At 37.6% G+C, this 20,454-nt stretch overlaps 1 protein-coding gene across 11 annotated transcripts in view; it reads right to left on the reverse strand.

Annotated features, from left to right (window-relative positions):
• Positions 1–4,325: 4,325 nt before the first annotated feature.
• LOC132659061 (zinc finger Y-chromosomal protein) overlaps positions 4,326–20,454 on the reverse strand; it is an 80,686-nt gene continuing 64,557 nt past the window's right edge. For all 11 annotated transcript variants that reach the window (XM_060408716.1, XM_060408711.1, XM_060408714.1 and 8 more), the window contains 5 exons: positions 10,539–10,688; positions 10,002–10,145; positions 9,480–9,635; positions 8,660–8,800; positions 4,326–7,882 (listed from right to left, as the gene is read on the reverse strand). In XM_060408716.1, coding sequence (XP_060264699.1) covers positions 6,699–7,882; positions 8,660–8,800; positions 9,480–9,635; positions 10,002–10,145; positions 10,539–10,688 — 1,775 coding nt within the window. In that variant the 3' untranslated portion in view covers positions 4,326–6,698. The remainder of the gene's footprint in view (positions 7,883–8,659; positions 8,801–9,479; positions 9,636–10,001; positions 10,146–10,538; positions 10,689–20,454) is intronic.

Here is a 20,454-nt window from a genome sequence, read left to right on the forward strand (position 1 = left end):
AATCACAGCAGGATCCTCTATGACCACCTCCCAGAGTAAAGGAAATAAAAGCAAAAATAAATGGGACCTAATTAAACTTAAAAGCTTTTGCACAACAAAGGAAACTATAAGCAAGGTGAAAAAACAGCCTTCAGGATGGGAGAAAATGATACTGAATGAAACATCTGACAAATAATTAATCTCAATAATACACAAGCAGCTCATGCAGCTCAATCCCAGAAAAATAAATGACCCAATCAAAAAATGGGCCAAAGAACTAAACAGACATCTCTCTGAAGCAGATACACAGATGGCTAACAAATGCATGAAAGGTGCTCAACATAGCTCATTACCAGACAAACGCAAATTAAACCTACAATGTGGTACCATCTCACGTTGACCAGAATGCCTATCATCAAATAGTCTACAAACAATAAATGCTGGAGAGGATGCAGATAAAGGTAACTCTCTTATACTGTTGGTGGGAATGCACACTGGTACAGCCACAATGGAGAATAGTGTGGAGACCCCCTTAAAAACTGGAAATAGAACTGCAATATGACACAGCAATCCCACTGCTGGGCATACACACTGAGGAAACAAGAACAGAGAGAGACACATGTACCCCAATGTTCATCACAGCATAGTTTACAATAGCCAGGACATGGAAGCAACCTAGATGTCCATCAGCAGATGAATGGATAAGAAACCAGTGGTACATATACACAATGGAAAATTACTCAAGTATTAAAAGAACACATCTGAGTTAGTTCAAATGAGGTGGATAAAACTGGAGCCTATTATACAGTGAAGTCAGAAACAAAAACACTGATACAATATAATACATATATACATGGAATTTAGAAAGATGGTAATGATGACCCTACATGCAAGACAGCAAGAGACACAGATATAAAGAACAGACCTTTAGACTCGGTGCAAGGTGAGGGTGGGATGATTTGAGAGAACAGCACTGAAACACGTATATTACCATATGTGAATTAGATCACCAGTCCAGGTTAGATGCATGAAAGGGGCACTCAAATCCAGTGCAGTGGGGCAAACCCTGAAGGATCGGATGGGGAGAGAGGTTCAGGATGGGGGGACACATGTATAACCATGACTTATTCTTGTCGATGTATGGCAAAAATCACTACAACATTGTAAAGTGGTTAGCTTCCAATTACGATAAATAAATAAATAAAAATTTTAAAGTATAGTAAAAATTTTACTAAAGTGAATCTATTTTTAAGCAAATAAAAAAGTAGCCAAAAAAAAAAAAAAAAACAGGGCAACAGAACCAGATCAAAATGCCAACATCTGTTGGAACATAGCAAAAGCAAGAAAATTTCAAAAAAACGTCATCTTCTGCTTCACTGACCAGGCTAAACCCTTTGACTCTGTGGATCCCAATTGTAGAAAATTCTTTTTTAGAAAGAGATGTGAATACCAGACCACTTTACCTGTCTCCTGAAAAACCTGTATGCCTGACAAGAAACAACAGTGAGAACCAGACATGGGACAACTGACTGGCTCAAAACTGGGTAGTTTGTCAAGGTTGTGTACTGTCACTCTGCTTACTTAACATATATACAGAGTACACCATATGAAATGCCAGGATGGATGAAACACAAGTTGGCATTAAGACTGCAGGGAAAAGTATCCATCTTCTCAGACATGCAGATGACACCACTCTTAACAGCAAAAGTGAGTCACTGAGTCATGTCTGATTCTTTGCAACCCCATGGACTATACAGTCCACAGAATTCTCTAGGCCAAAATACTGGAGTGGGTAGCCAAGCCCGGATCAATTCTAGGTCTCCCACCTTGCAGGTGGACTCTTCACCAGCTAAGCCACAAAGGAAGCCGAAGAATACTGGAGTGGGTAGCCCATCCCTTTCTCCAGCAGCTCTTCCCAACCCAGAAGATCTAACAGCAGAAAACAAATAGCAGAAGACCAGTAGCAGAAAATGGACTAAAGAGCAGCCCCCTAATGAAAATGAAAGGGGAGAGTGAAAAAGCCTTCAAAAAACTCAACATTCAAAAAAAGATCATGGCACCTGGTCCCATCATTTCTTGGAAAATAGATCGGGGTTGGGTGAGGTAGCAGATGGAGAGTTGGACCATACAGGACTGAGCAGCAAAAATTTATGCTTTCCAACTGTGGTGCTATCTTAAGACTGCAAGGCGATCAAACCAGTCAATCCTAAGGAAATCAGTCCTGATTATTCATTCAGCACTGATGCTGAAGTTCCAATACTTTGGCCCTCTGACGTGAAGAGCCGACTCAGTGGAAGAGATCCTGATGGTGGGAAAGATTGAGGGCAGGAGAAGTAGGCAACAGTAGATGAGCTGTTTGGGTTGTATCATCAACTCAATGGACATATTTGACTTAATTCTGGAAGGTAATTGGAAGGATCGTAAGCCTAGTGTGCCACAAGTCCATGGAGTCACAGAGTTGGACATGACTGATTATACAACATGCTTCTAAGTAATGCTGATACTAGACATCTTGGCTGGCAGTTCAAAAATAACTTCTGAAATAGTGTATCTTTTAAGATATCAACTGGTTGTAGACTTTAATTTCAGATAATACAGCTATAAATTATCTGGGAAGTAGGGATCTGAAAAGCAAAACTCGCTCAGTTGTGTCCAACTTTTTGCAACCCCATGGACTACACAGTCCATGGACTTCTCCAGGCCAGAATACTTCAGTTGGTAAGCTGTTCCTTTCTCCCAGGGAACCAGTACAGGTCTCCTGCATTGCAGGTGGTTTCTTTACCAGTTGATCTACTAGGAAAGCGAAAGAACACTGGAGTGGGTAATCTCATCAGGTATTACTTATAAAGGCTGTATGTGTGTCTGTGTACATGGTCAGTTCTGTACAACTCTGGGACCCTCCAAACTGTAGCCAGCCAGGGCCTCTGTCCGAGTGGTTCTCTAAGCAAAAAGAGTCTTCTCCACTGGCCAGTGGATTCCTTACCTCGGAACCACCTGGGATGCCCATTTATAAAGTAGTGTATTATAAATAAGTTATTCAGTTGCCACGGTCTAATCTGACTTATGACAAAGTAACATTCACCATTTCAATAATTTTTAACTCAAATTTAAATTATTTATGGTTTGAGCTATCAGACAAATACATGTTCCTGTAAAGTGGAAGAACTTCAAGATCCTTATTTTCAAAATCAAAGACTTTTGAAACAAAATAGAGGTGATGGTTGCAGAGCACTGTTTATGAATTAAAGGCCAACTGTACACTTTAAGTGACTTAGGGACATCCCCAGTGGTCCAGTGGCTAGGACTCTGCACTCCCAATGTGGGGGCCTAGGTTCCATCCCTAGGCAGGGAACTAGATCTCACATGACCCAACTAACAAACAGTAGAGCCGAATAAGTAAATAAACATAAATATTAAAAAAAAAAAAAACCCTGACACATATTGGGTCAATTTTATCTCAATAAAAATCTGAATGTCCCAATCATTTTTTCAAATTTCCCTTAACTGTGACACCATAAAATTATTATGTTTTCATGTGCTAGCTAATTCCAATGTGATGGTATTAGTAGGTGGGGCCTTTAGGACCCAATTTGGTCATGAGGATATAGCCCTCACAAGTGAAAATATGCCCTTCTTCGTATCTCCCTCACTCTACTATCATGTGAAGACATAAACAGAAAATGGCGGTCTGTGAAGGAGCAGTCACTATATGTCTTGACCTTGAACTCCACAGCCTCTGTAACTGTGAGAAATACTTATCCGTTGTTCATGAGCTAACCACTCTATGGTATTCCACAACAGCATTCTGAATGGACTAAGACAATTCCTGATAATTTAAGAGTCTAGCTTCTAATTTTACCATGACAATAACCCATTCTGTCAGTGTTTATAACGCACCTCCAAACTGGGCACAAAAGGATAACTCAAGGACAGGTTCTTTGCTATGAATATAGTAATCATCATCACTGATTCTTGTGCTCTCATACTGAAATGAACTTTAAGTGCTCTAAAACAATTTTATACACGGGAAACCTCAGAATTTGGAAACATTGAAAAAATGAATCTTTTCCAAAAAAGAAAAAAAAATTCAAAGATATGATAATTAACAGGATTCAACAATCAACTACTGTAAAGTATTACCTGCAAAATCACAGGAAACATTTCTAACCAAGTCAAAAAAGGAAGGGCAACTAAGTATTCTGAACATATTCCACTGCTACACAGAGAATTTAAAAATCCAGAAAAAACAGTCCACTGTTTTATGTTTATTAGATTTAACAAAATTGTATTTTTTTTTTTCCCCTTAAAGAAGTATTACTTTGTACTGGTAACAGACTAAACACTGATTATCAGGAAAATAAGTCTGATTTTTATTTTTTCATGTTACTCTTAAGTACACATTTATAATAGTGTCACATTTCTCTGTATGAATTTCTTATTAAGTATTTTACAATGTACAGAGGAAGGAACATACAATATTTAACAGGTTATTTCAACAAATAACTTATGTTTTCTAAAAACTGGTACCTCTTTAAAACATTACACTGAAACATACTTTTTTTTAGCTTTGCTAACAGTTGTTTTAAGGATTGAAACAACTTCAACTAATATCAGCACGTAACAGTAAGTACAATTTAATTTTTTCTTTATGAAGGGAAATATTTCACCATATTTACTTGACCAAATCCTTAAATACCTTTTGAAGGTTTCAATATTGTGCTTTAAAACAACTGTGACTCCAGAATATATGAGAAATATGTAAAGTTCTGTGTTCTTTATCTTTCAGTGTATTCTTTAAAATATAAATAGCTATTTATCTGTATTAATTTTACAGAATGTTCTAAAATTCATAAATGTAAACTTTCATTAAACATTTTCTGTTACTTAAGGGATTAACAAATTCAGGGAGATTTAAAAGATTCTTACACACAGAAACAATTTTCCAGAACAGGACAAGAGATGGATACTAAAACATGTGGATACTGAAACAGGTGGGGACATACATGGAGGCCAAGAAGGCAGAGGTTCCAAAATCCATCCTGTGACTGTGGCTGGCATTGTTTAAATTCCTATGTACCTAAAGCACTTGATTTAGAATGAGAATAAATTAACCTAGCCTTGAGTGGCTGTCAATAAGCCCAAACAATTTGATTTCTAACCCTATTAATATAACTTTTGAACATGAATAGTAATGGCACACAGAAAGGCAGAAGGTGAAACTTTCACAGGCGTAGAAGAAAGCACCATATGATGAAGTTGTAAGGTACTTATCCTAAGGAAAAAAAAACATTTCTAATCTCCCCCAGTGTGCTAGTGTATATATGCCAGTAGCTAATTTAAGCACTAACACACTAAAAAGAGTTTAACTGCGGTATAAAATTTGTATTAACATAACCAAATTGTAACTGTTTGAATTCATTTTATATGTTAAAATGTCAACCCTTGTCAAGTTATTTTGCAGTAATCTTCAGTATATAGATCTACTTTTGTTACTCTACCTTCTTATTCGCTGAGATGACAGTTTCTTTAAAAGCTTCTCAGTCAGAACTGAGAGACAAATGTCTTGATACTTGATACTCCATTAGCTTTTCAGAAATTTTTTAAGGTATAAAAGATGAAGCTGTTAAGTAAGCATTCTATCTAGACATTACTTTCCTTTTCCAATTACCAAAGATGGTTATCGTAACTTTTTACAATAACTAGTGTCATTTCCTCCTCCCCCCACCAATTCTTCAGCTAAATTTTAACCTCTGAATTACAAGCTGGGGTAAACACTCCTTCATATACCCTGAATCTTCCAGGTTATAGTACCTTTAATTCTCCCCATTATAGACTTAAAATTTGGGATAGGGTGCGGACGTACATAAAGCAAGCAACAAAAAGGTACACATAAAATTTGGGGGTACCTTACACATGCAGTTGTGCAATCTATGAGCCACATACATCTCTAAAACAATTTCAATTTAGTTCAAAGTATAATCTGCAGAACACAACTATTCCAAAACAAAGGAGTATAGACAAAAGAATTAAAAAACAGGAAAAACAAAACCTTTCAATATGACTTTCTAAAAGCATGCTATGCTGGCAAAAAAAACCCCACAACACTACAAAGAGGGTAAAACGTAGCACACTTTTTCTGTTAAACAGGATGAAAATTAAACACAAACCTAGCCAATATTCTATATTTAGCAAATGTAGAGTTTCAACTGGGAAGTTTCATGGTCATGTGGCCTGAAAGTGTTAAGCCAGACAAGGAAATGACTTTTGTGCTGTAATTTAGACCTGACAGTAAAATCTCTCATTGACATTAGCAGATGTTTCTGTTTAATGCTAAAATTTATATGGGGAAAATGAGAGAATGATTACTTTTAGAGTTACCAATACTATGTTTTTTTAAATCTTTACACGGTCTTAGAAGAGTACCATATAGGTGAATAAAAAAAGAGTAAAACTTTTAAGACTGAAAAATTCAATGTAGACTCAGAGATTATTAAAAACAAAATTTTGGTTGCTACTCTTCCTCATTTAAAATGAAGAGGATGCAAAACACTATGTAGAGTACTCTACACAGTAAAATGAAAAGTTAAGAAGAAATAATCCTATCTGTACACAGTATAAATCAATATACAGTACTGTATATGAACAAGACTGACTAGCTTTAACATGAAATTTCTGCTTTCAAGGCCAGTATCCCTACAAAGACTGTAGAAGTATTGCTGTTAGGGCAGGCCAACTTCTTTATGATGTCGCGTTATGTGCTGGTTCTTTTCTGAAGGTCTTCGGAACCCTTTCTTGCAGTACTCACAACGATGAGGATAGTCTTTCGTATGAATGGAAATAACATGCCGTTTAAAGCCTGAGGCATCTGTAGTGCTATATTCACAGTACTCACACTGATACACTTTTCTGCCACTGTGTGTCTTCATATGCTTTTTAAGCTCATTCTGTTGCCTAAATCCCTTTTTACATCTCTTACACCTAAATGGAAGATCTTTCGTGTGAACTGAGAGAATATGGCGACTTAGAACAAACGGATCTGCAATCTTAAAGTCACAATGTCTACACTGGTGCATTTTTTTACCCTTGTGGGCAGCCACATGCTTCTTGAGTTCTGATGGCCTGTGAAAGCCTTTATCACACATGTCACACTTATGAGGGTAGTCCTTTGTGTGAACTGAAATTATGTGACGTTTCAAATCGCTAGAGTTTGAACTCTTGTGGTCACAATGCAAGCACTGGTGTGTTTTGCTTTCTTGGTGGATAAGAGCATGTTGCTGAATCTCTTTGGTATCTGAGAAAGTCAGAAGACAAATGTCACACTTGAAAGACATTTCTTTACTATGCTTAGTTTTCACATGCGTTTTCAAATTAGAAGAGTCTGCAGACCTATATTCGCAGTACTGGCATTGGTACGGTTTCTCTCCAGTATGGATTCGCATGTGCTTTCTAAGCTCTGATGGGTGACGAAAACCTTTACCACACTCTACACATATATGAGGAAAGTTCTTGCTGTGGACTGCCAAAAGGTGGCGATTTAATAACCCTTGTTCAGCTGTCTCATACTCACAGAATTTACATTTATGCATTTTGCTGGCTCCTTTTTCCTTATGCACCATTTTGTGAGTGAACAAAGCCCCAGCATGGGAGAAATGCTTCCCACATTCATCACATTCGATGGCCTTCTCTGCCTTGCTGGTAAGCTTGTGGCTCTCCAGGTGATTGTGTAAACTTATCTTCTTATTGGTAGTGTAATCACAATCAGTACAGCGGTACTTCTTTTTGGTAAGGTGTTCAGGATGGTTTTTCATGTGCCTTTTCAAAAAACCTCTCGACTTAAATTTTTTCCCACAAATCATACAAGGATAGACAGTCAAGGGATGTCCATCAGGACCAATAATTATTGCTAAGAAAGGAGAAGAAAGGAGCATGAGTGATCAAATGAAGTTCAGTTGTCGTCTCTTCAAGCATATAAAGTGAGTTCTGAACACATTTACAAGCACTCTTTCTTATATATTACACTTTTCAACAAAAAACATAGTTAGCATAGTAATAAAGTGAATTTGGTCCAGAAAACTCAAAATGACTGTACCAATTAAAATATAATTAAAATATAATAAAAACCCAATTAAAATACATGAAGCAGCAAAAATTGAAAGCCATACTTGCTTAGATATCTGGGGAAAACATTCATAAAGCTCAACCATTTTGGTTTTGTCAACTGTCAAATTTATATTGACAGTAAGCTACAATCATAGCCATAAAAAATTCTAATGTGTAAATCACTAGACAAGCAATACAGGAAAGAAATATATTCAATTAACAGCTGTAGTATTTGTCCTGCTCCTCTGTGAATGTGCCTGCTTCATGCTGACACAAAATGACTTAAAATTTTTTCATTTAAAGTTAACCAACATAACATTTTAGTGATTTACTTGCATTTCCAATAAAGTAACCTGATAGTTTGCAATGTTTTTCCTGAATTACATTCTGATTCAAAACTATTTTTATGAAAGGAAATCATTCATGAATATCACTTAATTCTTAAAAACTGTATTTTCAAAATTCAGTGCATGTATTCTAGCACCTAAAATGCCATCACAACACCTTTACGGAATATATACTGGAATTTCTTCTGAGAGCTCGCAAAGCATGCTGTGCTGTGGAACTCATGTGCCCTCACCTGTTTGGTACTGCCTGGAATCAGGTCTTCTCCTTTTCTTTGGCTTTTGTTTAGCCAGTCTGCCAAGTCCAGCAGACTCATCTATGTGCAAGAGAGCACTTGCAGTGCCATTCCGATTTTCAATTCCATCAGAATTATTACCTAACAATGTGCATTAAAAAACAAAATTATACAGTATTATAAATTATAAAGACTTAGGGACTCTTTATTAATGACAACAACGTAAAGCCATGATACTCATGAATGAGAGAAATTCCCTATCTAGGTATAAACATTGGGCATATTTGCATAACATGAAAGAAAATGCCTAGCTTTCAAATATAGCATCATTTTCCCCCATTAACTCTCATTCTCATTCAAACAAATTACATACTAAAGATGAAAAATATGGGTCTGAAAATCTACGTGCATGTATGCTCAGCCATGTCTGACTCTTTGAGACCCCACAGACTGTAGCCCACCAGACTCCTCTGTCCATGGTATTTCCCACACAAGAATACTGGAGTGGGAAGCCATGCCCTCCTCCAGGGTATCTTCCCAACCAAAGGATCAAACCCAGGCCTCCTTCACTGGCAGATGGATTCTTTACCACTGAGCCACCTGGGATGCCCTCTGGGAAGTCTTCATACTTCTTAGAAAACATAAGCATAAAGAAAGTTCCTATTAAAGTTAAAGACAAATGATAGACTATCATTTTTCTCAGTTTTTACTTAAATCAGTTCATTAGTATTCATATTTCTGAAACCTATGACAATGAAACCTATTTATTCTGAAATCATGTTCAAGAACCATACAATCCTAAAGCTGCAATGTGACTTACCATAAGCTGCTGCCCATGCTATTGGCATGAAGGTTTTGATTTCACTGTCATCCATTTCCTGTTCATGAACAGTGGTAGCAGCTGCTGCACCAACAGCAGCATCTTCCTCTCCTACAATCACTTCCATATAAACTTCATCTGCAATTTCAGCAACATCTGAGTACAAAATTAACAGAACCACTTTTGTGACCAAGTTTACAGATGAGATAGGAAAAATATTTTTATTTGAATTCTGTTAATAAACAGAAAGTTCAAGTGTTACATACTTAGAATATTACCTTCACATAGTAAATACACTATAAACATTTATTCAATGAATTATTTTCTTGGTTTTCACCATAATTTGTTTATAAAATGATATCTTGAGTAAACATCAAGAATCAATGATATTTTCTTTGTACTATGGCAGTACAATAATGTTTGCCATAGTACTACTTTTCTTCCTTCAAATAGTGGTACACTTAAAAATTTAAAGCATATAGAAACATAAAATGCTCTCCCACAAAAAGGCCACCTACTTACTTAAATCTTCATCTTCTTGTTGAGAGTCACTGACAGTCATATAAACCATCTTTTCCCTTGGCATACGAATACTGTTACTCTGATCAAGGAGTTCAACTCCATGATCATTCTCAGGCTCACTCTCCACAATGTCAACAGTCCCACCTATCAGGGAAGATGACAATTCCAAGTATTTATGTGAAAAGTTCATTTCTTCCTGTTTCATCTTAATAAGTAATTAGCTCCTTCAATACTTCTGTATATTAATACAATAAAAACCTGTTTTAAAAGTTATCTTCAGAAACAATTACAAGTATTTCCAGTCTAAAACACCCTAAATTAATTAAAGTGTTTGATGGGGATCTCCCCATGTTTAGCAGAGGAAAAGAATCTCTCTCCCACTGCAGGAGATGCAGGTTTGAGCCCTGGGTTGGGAAGACACCCTGGGGAGAGAAATGGCAACCCACTCCAGTATTCTTGGCCTAGAAATCCCCTGGACAGAGAGCTGGACACAAGTGAGCACAAAGCACACATAATGTGCTCAAGGTTTCTCCTTACCTAAGTCATCCTCTCCAGGGTCAGCTTTAAAAATATACACCTTGATGACTTCAGGGCAAGTGCCATCCACCTTACAAGGATCAATTTCCGACTCTCTGTCTATGGTCATACCAGCAGAACAGTCCTGTTCCATTTTGCCATCATCATCCACTAAAAAGGCAGGAAAGACATAATTTACTAACAGCAGAAACTTATATATTATCATTTTCAAAAGTTCTTTTTTTCCAAATATAATCTCTAAATTGATTCATGTAAAACTCAATGATTCTACCTAGAAAGTAGATGATTCAATGAATAAATCTTGAAAGTTTCCTAAAATTTTGAAAATTCTGCAAGCTATTAAGGTAAAATACTTCAAAGTAAAATGCTGGCAATGCAGGAAACCAACACAAGTGATGAAATAAAATATTTTACCTTTAGATACACATATCAGTAAGGTTAAAAGCATTTTATAATCTCAAAGATATTGTGGAAAATGTCCTACTAGAAAAATCAGCAAGTAACAGCCTTAATATAAAGATTTTTATTGGTGTTACCTCATGTTTACTACTCCTGAGTACAGTCTGGTTTTATCAGTTTGTATTAGAATTATATGTATTTTTTAAAAATCAGAATGTTTTTCAAAAAAGCACACTGCACTGGTCAGTATAAACATCAAACTGTTTCACACAGAACTATATACTCACAGACATGGTATGTACATGCATATAATACATACAAACACACATACTTGAGTTTTGTAAAAAGTGGTAAGTCTGGGTCACTGCTTGAGAATGCAGTAAATCCATACTTCAACATACTCCTATAAACCCTAAAGAAGGTTAGGTGTTTTGCAAAAAAGAGAAACAACTCTTTCCTATATACTGACACTCACATGGTTTCCAATATTAGAGACTTGAATACAAAGAACAAATACATCCTATTTTGAACTTTATAACAGAAGAAAAAAATATGTGGCAGCATTATGCTTAAGATTTGAGAACTTCAAAATCTTTCAAAGAAACATATTCAGAATAAAATTAATACGAAAAATATAATTCCCAAATCATGTAACCTTTCATGCATTGCTGTCTGTGGCACAAAAGAAACTCTGGCAAAGACTGATAAAAACCAAGCCAGTAAAATTCAATTCATCATCAACATGTGCATTAAGCAAAGACTAAAGGAGTCTTCTCTGCTTTGGCCACTAACTCGTCTATCTTGTACAACTGCACAGAGAAACAGAACCAAAGCCTAGAAAAAGAATGTGATAATGCTAATAACATACCTAACATTTATTAAGTGATTATCTATCCAATCACTGAATATTTACCTGGGAGATTTTAAAGCATTTTTAAAATTTTGAAGGAGAGGAAAGATGTTTGTGCAAGTCGAATGACTTATCTGAGGTCATACAGCTAATGATCTAAACAAAGCACGTGTGCTCAGTTCAGCTCAGTTGCTCAATGTGTCCAACTCTCTGCGACCCCATGAATCACAACACGCCAGGCCTCCCTGTCCATCACCAACTCCTGGAGTTCACTCAGACTCATGACCATCAAGTCAGTGATGCCATCCAGCCATCTCATCCTCTGTCGTCCCCTTCTCCTCCTGCCCCCAATCCCTCCCAGCATTTAAGTCTTTTCCAATGAGTCAGTTCTTCGCATGAGGTGGCCAAAGTACTGGAGTTTCAGCTTTAGCATCATTCCTTCCAAAGAAATCCCAGGGCTGATCTCCTTCAGAATGGACTGGTTGGATCTCCCTGCAGTCCAAGGGACTCTCAAGAAAGAGTCTCCTCCAACACCACAGTTCAAACGCATCAATTCTTCGGCGCTCAGCCTTCTTCACAGTCCAACTCTCAATTCCACACATGACCACAGGAAAAACCACACCCTTGACTAGACAGACCTTAGTCGGCAATGTCTTTGCTTTTGAATATGCTATCTAGGTTGTCATAACTTTTCTTCCAAGGAGTAAGTGTCTTTTAATTTCATGGCTGCAATCACCATCTGCAGTGATTTTGGAGCCCCCCAAAATAAAGTCTGACACTGTTTCCACATCTGTTTCCCACGAAATAATGGGACCAGATGCCATGATCTTCGTTTTCTGAATGTTGAGCTTTAGGCCAACTTTTTCACTCTCTTCTTTCACTTCCAACAAGATAAGGGTGGTGTCATCTGCATACCTGAAGTTATTGATATTTCTCCCGGCAATCTTGATTCCAGTTTGTGTTTCTTCCAGCTCAGCATTTCTCATGATGTACTCTGCACAGAAGTTAAATAAGCAGGGTGACAATATACACCCTTGACGTACTCCTTTTCCTATTTGGAACCAGTCTGTTCTTCCATGTCCAGTTCTAACTGTTGCTTCCTGACCTGCATACAGATTTCTCAAGAGGCAGGTCAGATGGTCTGGTATCCCATCTCTTTCAGAATTTTCCAGTTTATTGTGATCCACACAAAGGCTTTGGCATAAAGCAGAAATAGATGTTTTTGTGGAACTCTCTTGCTTTTTCCATGATCCAGCAGATGTTGACAATTTGATCTCTGGTTTCTCTGCCTTTTCTAAAACCAGCTTGAACATCTAGAAGTTCACGGTTCACGTATTGCTGAAGCCTGGCTTGAAGAATGTTGAGCATTACTTTACTAGCATGTTGAGATATGTGCAATTGTGCGGTAATTTGAGCATTCTTTGGCATTGCCTTTCTTTGGGACTGGGATGAAAACTGACCTTTTCCAGTCGTGTGGCCGCTGCTGAGTGTTCCAAATTTGCTGGCATATTGAGTGCACCACTTTCACAGTATCATCTTTCAGGATTTGAAACAGCTCCATTGGAATTCCATCACCTCCACTAACTTTGCTAATAGTGATGCTTTCTAAGGCCCACTTGACTTCACATTCCAGGATGTCTGGCTCTAGATGAGTGATCACACCATTGTGATTATCTGGCTCGTGAAGATCTTTATTGTACAGATCTTCTGTGTATTCCTGCCACCTCTTCTTAATATCTTCTGCTTCTGTTAGGTCCATAACATTTCTGTCCTTTATCGAGCCCATCTTTGCATAAAATATTCCCCTGGTATCTTTAATTTTTTTGAAGAGATGTCTAGTCTTTCCCATTCTATTCTTTTCCTCTACTTCTTTGCACCGATTGCTGAAGAAGGCTTTCTTATCTCTTCTTGCTATTCTATCTTTCCTTTTCTCCTTCACTTTTCGCCTCTCCCCTTTTCAAAGCTATTTCTAAGGCCTCCCTAGACAGCCATTTTGCATTTCTTTTTCATGGGGATGGTCTTGATTCCTGTCTCCTGCATAATGTCACGAACCTCATTCCATAGTTCACCAGGCACTCTATCTATTAGATCTAGGCCCTTGAATCTATTTCTCACTTCCACTGTATAATCATAAGGGATTTGATTTAGGTCATACCTGAATGGCCTAGCAATTTTCCCTACTTTCTTCAATTTAAGTCTTAATTTGGTAATTAGCAGTTCATGATCTGAGCCACAGTAAGCTCCTGGTCTTGCTTTTGTTGACTGTATAGAGCTTCTCCATCTTTGGCTGCAAAGAATATAATCAATCTGATTTCAGTGTTGACCATTTGGTGATGTCCATGTGTAGAGTCTTCTCTTGTGTTGTTGGAAGAGGGTGTTTGCTATGACTAGTGCCTTTTCTTGGCAAAACTCCATTAGTGTTTGCCCTCCTTCTTTCCACATTCCAAGGCCAAATTTGTCTATTACTCCAGGTGTTTCTTGACTTCCTACTTTCGCATTCCAGTCCCCTACAATGAAAAGGAATCTTTTTTGGGTGTTAGTTCTAAAAGGTCGTGTAGGTCTTCATAGAACCGTTCAACTTCTGCTTCTTCAGTGTTACTGGTTGGGGCACAGACTTGGATAACTGTGATACTGAATGGTTTGGAAATGAACAGAGATCCTTCTGTCATTTTTGAGACTGCATCCAAGTACTGCATTTCAGACTCTTGTTGACCATGATGGCTACTCCATTTCTTCTGAGGGATTCCTGCCTGCAGTAGTAGATATAATGGTCATCTGAGTTAAATTCACCCATTCCAGTACATTTTAGTTCGCTGATTCCTAGAATGCCGGTGTTCATTCTTGCCATCTCCTGTCTGACCACTTCCAATTTGCCTTGATTCATGGACCTGACATTCCAGGTTCCTATGCAGTGTGTGCTCAGTCATGTCCAACTCCTTGCAAACCCCTGGGCTGTATGTATCCCATCAGGTTTCTCTGTCCATGGGATTCTCCAGGCAAGAATACTGGAGTGGGTCGCCAGGTCCTCCTTCAGGGGATCTTCCTGACCCAGGGATTAAACCCAATCCTCGTGTCTCCTGCACTGGCAGGAGCATTCTTTACCACTAGCACCACCTGTATTCTGGCAAAACTTGACCCATCTGACTCCCAACTAACATTCTTCAACTTTCATTATTTTAAGAATATTTTCTCTGATATTTAAGGTGACTTTTTAGAAAAGCCAATGATCAGTATATTTAACCCAAGATGGCTTCTCTGAAAACTGACAAGTTGAATATGTTCATGACTCAAGTACAATTCACCTAAGACTGTGGTGATGGTTTTGACTATGTAATTTTTTATGCCTTAAATTCTTAACAATGGTTTATAAAGAATTTAGAGTTTGATATGTTTAAAATACTTTTCCAAATCATCCACCATTTCCCTTGAAAGATCAAAAAATTACCTCTGTTTAACCTAATTCTTATACAGAAGTGAAAAATATTCTTATGTAGAATATTCAGATAAATTTGGTATTACACTCATGAAAAATGGACACTTTAGTTTCTTGCTTACTACAAATAAACACTATCACTTTCCCTAAGAAATTACTTCATAAAACTGCTTTCAAACAGCATTCTGAAATCTTATGGAAGGGTAAATCCTTCTATAAACCCATACAGTAACACAACACCCAAACATTGTTAAGAGTGAACAACTACATTGGCCTACAGTAACTCAGAGGTCACTGATGTTCTTGATGAAAAGTGTTTTAGTGAACGCTGTGGGGGTCAGACTGAAGCAGGTGTAAGCATCTGATGTAAGATTCAATTTCTTTAACGCTTAGTTTAAAAAAGGAGGACAAAGGAGCAGGAATCCAAAAGGACTGCTAAATCAAAGTGATTACTATCTGATAAAAAAATGTATCAGCATGTTCAAAGTCTGTGGATAATAAAGAAAATGAGATTCTGGAATTAGAAGACTGAACTGCTACATCAGGATCTTGGCTAGAAAGAGACTAGAAACAAAGATCAAGAAAATTTCTTTATCCCGGAGGATGCACATTGTTTTTTTTGAGTCCTGGAAGTAAACAGCAACAGTAAGGTAGGTGCATTGTTTGGGGCAGAGGGCTGGACAGTAGTAAGAAATGTAGAAAGCAAGAAAAAAAAAAAAAAAAAAGTCCTGACTTGTGGTTTCAAGCACATATACACAAGAGAGGGCAAAGACTCAAGTTTAAAAGTAAGAGACTGGTAAGACTGGGAAAAGAACTTGATGACTGTGGGAGAACAAGTTGGTAGATAAGAAGTTAATGATGGTACCAAGATTCAAAAAGCCCAGCTTGTTGAACTCTTGGCAATTATTAATAAATACACACACACACCCACTCCTCCTTCCCTGAACTGTGAGTTTATCTAAAATGTCTTGATAATGTTTAATAAATACAGCTTGTGAGGACAAAAAGGTATGGTGTCCTTAACTCTGGGTCTGATGTGTACACAGACTTTTTTTTCCCCCAAACCTGAGTATTTTTGCATGACTACGTATCAAACTACTGTAATATATCAGACCTAATTAAGATTATTTCCCTTAAAGTGACTTGGGGGTTTCAAACTAAGATAGCATTAGAGGGTGAAGATCTCAGCAAATAAGGTAGGAAAATCCAGAATAAATTTATAATTCTTTGAAGAACCAACCACTAAGAACCTTAATTACAGATGAAGCTGGCCTCTTTGGGCAAATCTGAAAAAAATGATTCAAAGTGTGAGTGAAAGTTGCTCAACTGTGTCCAACTCTTCGACTAGAGCCCATGGAATTAGTAAGGCCAGAATACTGAAGTGTGCACCTGTTCTCTTCTCCAGGGGATCTTCCCAATACAGGGATCAAACCCAGGTCTCCCACAGTACAGGCAGTCTCTACCATCTGAGCCACCAGGGAAGCTCAATAATATTGGAGTAGGTAGCCTATCCCTTCTCCATGAATCTTCTCAACTCAGGAATTGAACCAGGCTCTCCTGCACTGCAGGCAGATTCTTTACCAGCTGAGATACCAGTGAAGTCAGGTACTGAAAAATCTAATGTTCGGTGTCTGTGAGAACATACCTGATTATTTTACAAGTGGTTTGTAGGCAATCATAAAATAAAACTCTTGAGGACTAGGAAGTTTAATAATTTTCAAATTCCAAAATATCACATATTTACCTGTAGCTTGTAAAAGATTCTTCTAGTTGTGTCTATGGTTTTAAAAATATGCAATTAAGGGAGTTTCCTAGTGGCCAAGCAGTTAAAAATTTCAGGCTTTCACTGCTTGGGCCTTGGCTCAATCTCTGGCCAGGGAACTGAGATCCTCCAAGTCCTGTGGTGTGGCCATAAAAACCAACCAACCACAGCAGAGCTCTTCCTCTGCACCAAATTAAAAAATAAAAATTTAAAAATACAGGTGTCCTGTTACTACTCAACTTCTGATTTTAAAACTAATTTTAAAATTAAAACTTAAAGCCTGCATTAAATTGAGTCACGTAACAAGAAAGAAATAGAGCTTTCAAATCAGGCCACTCCAAACAGAAAGCGTAATTTCTAGAAATTAGGACTGCTTCTAATCAGAGCTACCTTCTACACATGGCATTTTAGAATTTCTTTGGCAGTTCTAAACATTTTGTCTCCCTTCTCACAGATAAAGAAATGAAAGTTCCGGGGTGGCATGTTAACTGCCAAAAGCTTACTAAGTAAAAGCTGATGGAGAAGGAATGAGAAAGATGTCTTCAAGAACTGTTTCATTTTACTTTTCACCAGGTTATGTTATCTTACTTCTCTAAACTTCTGGAAAAAAATTGTTTATGATTTTACATGAAAAAAAAATGGTATCAAATTTGCACTGGTACTGTACTTTTTCTAAACTAACCTCATAAACTCATAAACTGAGCTATCTTTTACCATCTGTTATGATATGTTAAAATATAAAATGCAAACATATGGCTTATCTCTCCATTTACTTAAACTGCCTAATCTTTCAAGATTTATCAAATCACTGTTCAGATCCCAGAAACCTAATGATTATCTACTGGATCTTCCCTCTCCAGGGTTCCCACTTATCACCCTGACACTGCTACCAATTTATCTTCCTAAAAACATCCCTTTTCTCCTTTTCTACCAAGTAAAATAGAAATCGGGCTTCCCCATCAGCTCATCAGTTAAGGAATAAGTCTGTAGAAGATCCAGGTTTGATCCCTGGGTAGTGAAGATCCCCTAAAAAAGGAAATGGCAACCCACCCCAGTATTCTGTCTGGGAAAACTCACATATAGACAAGCCTGGTGCGCTACAGTCCACAGAGTCATAAAGAGCCAGGTACAACTGAGCACACACACTGCAATGACAAGTAAATGGGCTTCCCAAGTGGCTCAGATGGTAAATTCATCATCTGCCAATGCAAGAGACCCAAGTTTGATCACTAGGTTGGGAAGATCCTGTGGAAAAGGAAATGTATTCCACTGGAGTATCCCACTCCAGTATTCTTGCCTCGGAAAATTCCATGGACAGAGGAGCCTGACTGAACCCTTCTGTGGCTGGGGTCACACAAAATTTGGGCACAACTTAGTGACTACTTAATGACTACTACTAACGACGACAACTAATAACATTGATCTTCTATATGCTTACTTTTTCCTTTGGTGAAATATCCACTCAAGTTCTTTGCCCATTTTCAAAATTAGGTTGTCTTTTTGGTTTTTTTACTGAATTGTAAAACTTTAATAATCTGGTTCCTAGACCCTTGAATACAGGCTTCAGAAATACATAGAAAAATTTTCTCCAACACTGAGTTATTTTTTCAGTTTCTTGATAGTGTCTAAGAAACAAAAACAATTTCAAATTTGACTTAGTTCTATTCATTTTTCCTTTGTTGTTTGTGGTTTTTGGTGCCAAACCTGAGAAGCTACTGCCATTAATAATTCAATTTAATACGTTCACCTAATTTTCTTCTCAGTATTTTAGAATTTAAACTCCCACATTTAAGTTTTTTCTTTTTTAAGGTTAGTTTTAAAAATACTCAACATTTTGTTTTTTGGTGCACTGGGTCTTCCTTGCTCTGCACAGGCTTTCTCTAGTTGTAGTGAGAAGGGCTACTCTTCATTATGGTGCCCAAGGCTCTCATTGCAGTGGCTTCTTCTGTTGCAGAGGACAGGCTCTAGGCATGAGCATAAGCCGCTGCAGCATGTGGGCTCCATAGTTACGGTGCACAGACTTGGTTGTTCCATATCATCTGGAATCCTCCCATACCAGGGGTCAAATCCGTGTCTCCCGCATTGGCAGGTGGACTCTTTTCCACTGTGCCATCAGTGAATCCTACATTGAAGTCCTGAGTTATTTTTGCATACGTTCCAGACAGTGGCCCAACTCCATTCATTGATATGTGGATGTAAAATTATCCCAGGACAGTTACAGTTATCCCAGTATTTATTATTATTGGCTGAAGAGACTATTTTTTACCTTACTGAACTATCCTGACAACTTTGTGAAAAATCAACTGACCACAGACGTACAGATTTATATGTGGGGACCCTACTCCATTCACTTACATGCCTATCGTTATCCAACACTAGTCAAGTCTTGATTACTTCAGCTTTTCTTTTAACATGTGAAGGCCTTAATTTCCCCTTTATTTTTAAAACTTTAGTTAGAGAATACTTGGTTGGCAATCTTTGTTCAACTTTTAACATGTTGAATACATTATCCATTGTCTTCTAGCCTCCATTTTTCCTAATGAGAAAACTGCCGCTACTCTATTTGAGGAAAGACCATTTGTATAAGAATCAACTCTGCCTGGCTTTCAAGATTTACTGTCTTATAACAATTTAAAAGTCACCTCTTAGTTTCTATCAATTTTGTGATGATGTTTAATTCAATTTTTTAACCACTTCATTTTTGTAATTTTCTAAAACATGACCAGGAGACTGATAATTAATGACACATTTAACTCTTATTCCTGCTTCTAAGTGTTTTGCCAACTAGTTTACACATGGTATAAAGTTCAAACAGTACAAAGGATATACAATAAAAAATGTCTCCCTGCAAGTCATATCTGCAGTGGAAATGGTAACCCACTCCAGTACCTTGCCTGGAAAATGCCTGGATGTAGAAGCCTGGTAGGCTAAAGTCCAGGGGGTCACAAAGAGTTGGACACGACTGAGTGATTTCTCTTTCTCTTTCTCTGCAGAACAATTGCTGAGAGCTTCTGGGTAAATATTCAGAATCTCATGCATATGCAAGCATATCTATATGAATTCCTAAAAGTATAATTTTTGTCATGGGTAAAATCACTGCAGATGGTGACTGCAGCCATGAAATTAAAAGCTTACTCCTTGGAAGGAAAGTTATGACCAACATAGATAGCATATTCAAAAGCAAAGACATTACTTTGCCAACAAAGGTCCGTCTAGTCAAGGCTATGGTTTCTCCAGTAGTCATGTATGGATGTGAGAATTGGACTGTGAAGAAAGCTGAGCGCCAAAGAACTGATGCTTTTGAACTGTGGTGTTGGAGAAGACTCTTGAGAGTCCCTTGGACGGCAAGGATATCCAACCAATCCATTCTAAAGATCAGCCCTGGGTGTTCTTTGGAAGGAATGATGCTAAAGCTCAAACTCGAGTACTTTGGCCACCTCATGCGAAGAGCTGACGCACTGGAAAAAGACTC

Source organism: Ovis aries, chromosome Y, assembly GCF_016772045.2.
Source record: "Ovis aries strain OAR_USU_Benz2616 breed Rambouillet chromosome Y, ARS-UI_Ramb_v3.0, whole genome shotgun sequence".
NCBI classification, from domain to species: Eukaryota; Metazoa; Chordata; class Mammalia; order Artiodactyla; family Bovidae; genus Ovis; species Ovis aries.